The 8,310-nt window shown below is 35.8% G+C and overlaps 1 protein-coding gene across 1 annotated transcript; it reads right to left on the bottom strand.

The window, feature by feature from the left end:
• Positions 1-5: 5 nt before the first annotated feature.
• LOC117914442 (guanosine nucleotide diphosphate dissociation inhibitor 2) lies at positions 6-7,832 on the bottom strand. Its single transcript, XM_034829790.1, has 13 exons — positions 7,553-7,832; positions 6,034-6,096; positions 5,854-5,937; positions 5,637-5,744; positions 5,356-5,528; positions 3,906-4,017; positions 3,706-3,786; positions 3,517-3,579; positions 3,259-3,360; positions 2,849-2,973; positions 1,899-2,103; positions 1,704-1,784; positions 6-695 (listed from the first exon to the last, which is right to left on the bottom strand). The coding sequence occupies exons 1-13, from the start codon at positions 7,637-7,639 to the stop codon at positions 645-647; spliced, it is 1,335 nt and encodes a 444-aa protein (XP_034685681.1). The 5' UTR covers positions 7,640-7,832; the 3' UTR covers positions 6-644.
• Between the last annotated feature and the right edge of the window lie 478 nt (positions 7,833-8,310).

Raw genomic sequence — 8,310 nt, 5'->3', positions numbered from 1 at the left:
CACCGTAAGATACAAACCAAATAGATTTCAAATGCATTGTCATACACTCTTTTTTAAGGAGCGTCTAGTTTTTTAACTCAACTTTAGGCTGTATACAATCCAAAAACACTTCAGGATTTTGCTTCCAAGAGTATTGTGGAAAGCTGCCCCACTCACTCGGATACTAGGAAGGGTTTTGGGATGCAATACCATACTAATTCATATTTCTGTTTAACCGACCTCGCCACTCATTCACATTCCACCAATAACATCAAAGGGGCACCAACTCTAACCTTCTGCTTCTTTCAAAGAAATTGTACGGAGAGTTTGTTCCCCCTCGGAGAAGCTGCACAAGGTATTATCAATTGAATGGCAAAACCCTCTAGAAGGGTTCCGTGGTCCTGAGCTACAGAGACAGACCCAAGCACACAAATTTATGGGTTTCCAGACATTCCCCAGGGATGAATGCCGGGGGGGTCCGGCATATTAGACTCCAGCTAAATTCGTAAACACCATTTTATTACATATGGTATAATCTATGAAGGAAACAGAAAACCAGGATAAGTCCAATCCCACTTTCAAGGGGCAAATCCCACCAGAAACATTGAACATTCAAAGGAATTGGAACAATGCACATATATCAGTTTATGGACTAAATGTGCTTCTCATTCTTCTGCAGCGCTGGCAGCACTTAGATCCACACTGAGGTCCAGAACCTGCACAAAAACCAATCGGTTAATCACATCAACTCAAGAGAATGTGCCACCAAAAAAACAAGAAACAGGTGCATTTGTTTGTCAGCATGAGTGTGTTTGATAGCTGCTTTCAAGAAAAAATGGCTTCAATTGGGCCATGGAATATCTCATACAGCCTTATTTGAAAATGCCACTAATGAAAAGATTAAAATTACAGTGCAAACAGAAACTAACTCCCCTTCCAACGACCACATGGACTCCCCCAAAATGGGTACTTGCTTCTTTCAACATTGTGTCAACAGTGAAATTGCATTAAGTTCATAAACTGAAACCTGATCTGGATTGTAATTTTTCTAGATTATAAAATTTCGATAAGATGCTCCACACAATCAATTTTTTTTTTTTTTTGACAGGCAACCAAGAATATATTAAAGACACCAAAAAAAGATTGGGGTGCACCCCAAGTACACAGGAGGTATACAAAGGGAGCCAAAACACCTTCCCTCTAATTAACACACAACCAGTCAATAAAATCTAACAGGGAACCATGCTCCACACAATAATTAAAACAGGTTAATGATAGCCTGGCTAACACAGATATAACGAAACCAAGTAGAAACTAAAATATTTATTTTCCAAAGACTTGGCCCAACAAGATAATCAAAAACTATGCTGGAATTAGAGGTACAAAATTTTTAATGTCAAAATGACAGGTGTACCTTGGCAGTTATCAACATATTTGTTCTCGACATCTATATGATAGATAAAAGTCTAAAATTGTTTGATCCAAACTGATAATGTTAAATTATGTAATACATCACTAGTAACCAACAGTACCTAAATGCAAGCAGCATAACATGGAGTATAATTTGTCATGTTTGCAATTTCAGCTGCCATACTAGTTTGATGTATTGTGACATTTACACTTAAAAAAATATTATAGCAGCAGACAATAACAATACTAAAGCAATGACTGGGTCACAACCTCAACAATGACAAAATCATAATGGCAAAATAACCAGTTTTTACCTTTCCAGTTATCATGGTATACATGTTGAGCACATCCATGACAGTTGACTCAAAATGTGTTGTGGCATCATAACTTGTTGAACATAGCAAGGAACTTGATTAGTATGCATATATATTTTTGGTAGGGGAGCATGCAGTCAACCAAATTAGTGAAAGATACATTGTAAGGTGGAATTAAGAGAAACTCACTGTTGATATAAAACATTGGTCCAAAGAAGGTTCATTGACTGGTTCAAATCTTTCATAAATATCATAGAAGATCTCGTCGACAGGCCCCAGAAGGTCAATTCCTGGCTTTAATTCAGTCTCGGGATGATCAGTCTCTGCCTCGGTCGATACAAATGCAATGAATTTGCCCTTGGGAGCAACATTGTGAGAATAAGAACAACAGAAAAGATACCTACACAATCATAGAGGTATTTACAAGATTTAGTCCCAACAAAATAGAGGAAAGAAACAAAAAGACACATTAAATAACTTTAGTTGACTGCTAAATCTTGAACTCTGGAAAAAGCTTTTTGTAGACCCATTTGTTTCCTTTCAGAAGAATGCTAAAAATGAGGGGCATCAAACATTCACTAGAAATGGAATCATTTTAAAGTATCTCACATCACATTTTACACATAAAAATTGGTTGATTCCTTCTGCTAAAGTCAAAAGTGATGAAAGATCCAACTTGGAGAACTAGGTGAGGCTGTATAAGGACACAAGAATTTGCTTGAAGTCATCTAGTAAAATCAACAAACGAACTTACTTTAAACAAATGAAGTCATTTAAATGGTTACAAAAAAAAACAAAGGATTCATTTCAAATGTTATTTAAAACATGATGAACTGTCCAATTTCCATTTTCATGTGAAATAGAAACGACGAATTAATGAAAATATTACAAGCAAATTTGAGAAATCATGCTAATAACCGACCAAACATCCACTGATCAACTGCAAAGATTTGTAAATTCTTGTCTTCCACACCCTGTGGCAGTAATCATAAAATATCTTCACCATTTGAAGCAGCTGTTCTCTTTTGTTTAATTTCATTTTGATCCCAATCCCAAAAAATAAAGGAGTTGTCTCTCTTCTTGCAATCACCTAATCAGCTTAGCAAATAAACCCGACAAATTAATGGAAGTGAAAGAGAACTCACATGTCTGACTTGCGACCCAACTGCTTTTGCGGCAAAATAACCTGAACTGAGTGAGAATCACTGGTGTTTGGGATTGGGTGGCTCATAATGCAGATTGCTCTAGCAACCCTTCCAACCTTCCTCACCTGGTACAATTTGTAACAAAATCTTCTTTAGCATCACACTCTGATTTTATGTTAGTTTTTAAAAAGAAAGGAGGGAAGAAACACAGAAGCTTGCATCTTAACATGACTCAAATGAACCTTAAAAATTAGATTAGGTAATGTTTCCAGCAATTGTGACCTTACATTTTTTACATTTCTAGCTCAAAAATCTCTTACAAATAAAATGGGTAACTAAAAGCAGACTTATATAGTGTATGCCTAAAAGCCGCTATGGAATAATATCAACAAGGCATTCAAACAAATTACCTTGTTGGGCAAATAGGAAGGATCACAGACAACTTTCTTGCACCTAGCAGTTTCCCCTTCTGATGTAACACCAACAGCTTTTCCTTCCTCATCAAACTCTACCTGAAATTTGAGCAAAATTTGACATTATGTTAAACAAAACCAGACCTGGCATTAAGCATAATAAATGAAAAAATTCCCATTAAAATGGAGCAGAAGTAAGATAAGTGTAATAAATAGGACAGTTTTAAACACTGAGAGACAGAGTATATCACATACCTTGCACTCAGGTTTATTCAACATGTATGTTCCACCATAAACAGCACTGAGCCTTGCAAATGCCTGAGCACATGTAAAAGGTGACATATCCCACCATTATGAAAACGGGGGACCAAGGAGACTTCCTGAAGGAGAAAAAAAAAAAGGAAAAAAGAAAAGGCAAAAAATGGGCATGGAAAGGAAAGAAACCTGGGGCAGCTCTCCTAACCCATACAAGGGATAAATGTATGGTGATCCTCCTTGAAAACGTGCAATAGACTCCGAATAAAGCTATCACATAGTCAAAAGGAAGAACTTCATGGAAGCTCACAAAAATGATGGAACTTCTATTGTGAGGGAATTCAAAACCAAGGGAAAGAAGTATAATATGAACCCTATGCATTTTTCACCTTCATTCTCTTCACAGTATCAATTGCAGGCTCATTTAGGTAGCAGTCATCTCTATGAAGCGCTATTGCATGACCAATAAAATCAATAGTGTTGTCATCGAGACCATATTTTCTGTCATAAAGCCAGATCTACCATAAATAAAGTCGACTGATTGATAAGACTATTAGATGAATACTTTTCATGTCATAAGCAATTGAGGTAACTTCTCTGATGGGATGAGAGACGATAAAAGATCCAACAGAGCTAAAATGCAAATAACAGTGCTATAACAGGTTATATAGCTGGCCATCAATATCGAAAACCTTGCAATGTTTTCATACAAAAACCACCATACCAGAAACAGTGATTTTTTAAGGATAAAAAAAAAATGCTAATTTACCATGATATGCACAATGCTATAGTTCACATGAAGCATGAAGTAACTAACTGCTAGTGAATGAAAATTGCCACTCTACTCCCTCAGGTAAAATTTTCCAGTTAACTCAGAGCAAAGCCACTTCCATCCCTTACCAACATAGAAGTCAAAAAAAAAAAAAAAAAAAAATCTTTATATCTCGATGGAAGAGAGAGATGTTACCAATGATATCTCAATCTCAATATATAATTATAGGAATAAAAAAATTCATAAAAACAATCAATGGCTCTTGAAACGAAAGAAATGTCTAGCTTCATTCTTTATTATTATTATTATAATTATTTCATAGGTGAAGCTTCATTCTTTATGATACCCTTCCGCTTCAAGTTATGGAAACCTCCTTCCCTAGGGTCCCCAACTTTATCATGTCCATGGGTTTTGCACCCCCTCAACCATATTTGGATGTAATCATGCTGACTCTTGACATGGTATTCATTTGGTATTGCTCCTTCTCCCTCATTCCTCCTATGCTAGGATCACTCTCTAGGGGGGAAGCTACAAAACCTAAATTTATTTGTCAGCAACAAGAATACCAATGAAACCCCTAGTACATGAGAAAGGTGACCTAGCACATCCTGCATAAAGGTCAACTAGTATATGTGGGCTTTGGATGCATGCATTAATTCAGCAACTAATATTGCTTTTTGAATATAAACAGAAATTCAGATTCTCAAAAGATTCTTTTTTGTTTTTGGTTCCATTTTTTTCAATACCTTTTCCAGATCCCAAGGTTGGTCAAAGAGACATAATTAATGATCGGTGTTTATACAGAGAAAATATAAGATTTTCAGTCTTCTAAATCTTAATTTCTTCTACAGTTCTACTTTTGGAAGCCAGAATTTGTGCCAATGAGGTTAGGAGTTCTTCTCCACCCACAAATAAACTTATGTTGATCAGGCATTATATTGTGAAAATATTGCCTAAGGTGATGCTTAAAATTGCAAGGAAACAAGTTGAGACCATCCAAGTGGGTACATTGAAATTCCTCACAAATAGACAAAGATATGCACAAATGACAAGGATTAAGGGCATACGCAATTAGTTCTCTAGTCGTGACCCTTGTCAAATCCATCCCCTCATGTGTTCTGGGATCATTCTCATCATAATCTTGAACAAAAATAAAGAATTTGCGAGCCCGACGCTTTTCAAATAGGCCCATAAGTGGAGATTTGAGGGCTTCCACATCATTAGCCGGCACCTTGTGAACCTATTGTAGTGGGTATCTCTTACCATTAGTTTTAAGAAGAACACATATATACATATAGGTATCAAACAAAATTAACTTTTTTTCCAACCAAAGCCAAAGAAACTTCACCTTTCCTTTATTAAAGACATAGCTTCCATCCACAGCTTTGAAGTAAAGATATTTAGTAACATCTGTATGAATGAGGACACGTACAAGGGTACCATTTGCCATCATAAACTAGCCAAAAAAAAGTAGTCAACATATCAGGAAAATTTCAAATGAATAAACAAAAACCACAAACGGTTAATAAAATTAAACAGCATTGTAGTGAAGAAAGAAGAAAAACCTTTGGGATCATGTCCACGTTATAATCCCTACTAGAGCCCAAACTTGCTGGAGGTTTATCATTACCCTTAAATCTCTTCCACAGCTGTAAATAAAAAGTGTTAAATCAATACATTTAGAAGAATAATAGGAATTTGCAAACAGTCCCAAAACACTTTAACAAAACTGTGCATTTGAGGACCTGAATAAGATTGAGTGAACTTGACTCTCCTCCATAATAGTCATTTCTATCCATGTGCAGAACCTGGTTCACAATACATGCAATTTTAATCATCAAACAACTGCTTGAGCAGATAATAATGTCAGTGCATCACTTTGGAATTCAAATCGATAGGGATACAATGCAGTTAGCATGTGTAACAAAAGAAAAAAAAATGGACAGTTTACACAAAGAAAGAAAAGCATGCTCCTAACTACATTAGGTCTTATTAGTGCAGAGAAGATGCTCCGAGTTAAAAGGGAGACCAATAGAATAAAAAATAACAACATTTCATCATGGATATTAAGGCCTGGCCAAAATGGCAAGGATTGGGATAAGCACAGGAGTAGCATTTCCATTACTTTCAACCATCTGTGTGAGCAATAGAAGGCCAAAAAACTCCTTAGAAAGGAAAAGTATAAAAATCAATGGCAACCGTAACTTAGGGACTTTTGTTTTTGGTAAGATTTAAGAGAAAATAACTTCCCTGTTATGAAATTTTACAACTCAAGCAACAAATCAACAAATCCAAGAGAAAACAATACCCAAAAGGTGCTCTATATTTAATATGTCTTTAACAAGTGACCAAGTTTCTAATTCCTGGACCCTACTTTGATGATTCCTATGTAATACCACCTTCTACAATAGAAGTTTGAACAAGAGCACAACCCAAACAAGTGCTACCACCATTATAATTCTGCAAAAAATTTCCTCAGGATTTGATTCAAGCATTAAGAAAAAAAAACATGGTATCTATTTCTACCAATAACTGCCATTTTGCAGCGCAAATCGTTCATAATCCATGGCAACATTCTTTACCTACTTTATAAACTCAATTAAGTCCCATTTCTGCATCCTTTCTAACCCACATTTTCTCAAGCAACTTGATATAATGCTCAGAAAACCTGCTCGAAAATACTGCTTTTATCACTTCAAGTTAAAGCAGTCAAAACCTACTTATGCAGGCACCCTCACAAACACGGAAACAGTAGGTAGTAGTTTCCTACCAAAAAAATAAATAAATTATAACCATTTTATCCATTAGATTTCAGTTTGCCATCAATAGGTCATTGTCAATACTGCAAAAAAATCCACACATAAATGCAGAAAACTGTACTACTTTGGATACTCATCACCAAGTCAACGCAGTCATGCTTAGCTAGAAAAGCAAAGGATAAAAGCACTTTGATCCCCATCATTCCAAGAATAACAACATTTCTTCAGAAACTCATAATCAAACGCAACGGATCACTGAAAATTCCCTACATAGAACAAAAGAGCACAGAAAAAGCATGCTTCGGGAGATCTACTGATCCAGATCTATCCGATCCAAACAAATCTGGCTTCACCAATCACAATCATAACCAAAAAAACACGTGATTTTCCGTGCAAAAAATGAAACAAAAATAGTCGATTTCAAGCATGACTCCAGTAGAGGGCCAAAAAACCTCTTATTTCCAAGGAGAAGTTGAAAAATGAGTGAATTAGAAAGGATGAAGACCTTGAGGCCGTCTACGGAGAGAAGACCACTGAGGATGCATTCCTTGAGACCGGTGCCCAACACTATAACATCGTACTCTTCATCCATGATTTTGAGGGAGAGATCTCAAAGAAAATCCGGCAACAGAACCAGATAGAGAGAAGAGAAGGCTAGGGTTTTTAGGGTGAAGTCTGCGGAGAGAGAATAGGTTAAGAAATTGAAAAGAACTGAAGTCTTAATAAGAGAGATAAGGAGATGCCTTGTTTGTAGATTGAGGAAAGGTTAAAACGAAGGCTTTCCGCCTTTAGCTTTATCATGAGACCATTGTCAAGAGTCACTGAGTCAAGACTATCTTCACTTCACATTCTAAATTCAATTTCCATTACCTACGTGTCGGAAGCTTACTGCATGTTTTTGTCACAGCCCTGTGACGGTAGTATCACTGATAAAGAGCGAGAAAATCAGGGAGAGTGTAGTTGAGGGAAGGGAGTTATGCTCATCCTCGATTAATTTCCCATTATATCCTCATTTCTCGCATTAATTGCCATCCCTAATCCCATTTCTTTTCTAAAATCAAATTACCAATTTACCAAAAAAAAAAAAAAAAAAATCTTTAATAAACATTGGTAAATATATTGGAAAAATTGTGGTCTCGTATGCACATATGAAAAAAAAATCATAAAATAAAATTTCAAATTTATAAAATATAAGTTTTAAGTAATTATTAAAAAATAATTAATATTGTATGCACTTTTTTTTAAATCAAATATAGTACTTTT

Source organism: Vitis riparia, chromosome 5 (genome assembly GCF_004353265.1).
Source record: "Vitis riparia cultivar Riparia Gloire de Montpellier isolate 1030 chromosome 5, EGFV_Vit.rip_1.0, whole genome shotgun sequence".
Taxonomy (NCBI): Eukaryota; Viridiplantae; Streptophyta; class Magnoliopsida; order Vitales; family Vitaceae; genus Vitis; species Vitis riparia.
The sequence above is the reverse complement of the archived record's forward strand: the minus strand, read 5'-3'. Positions and strand labels throughout refer to the sequence as shown.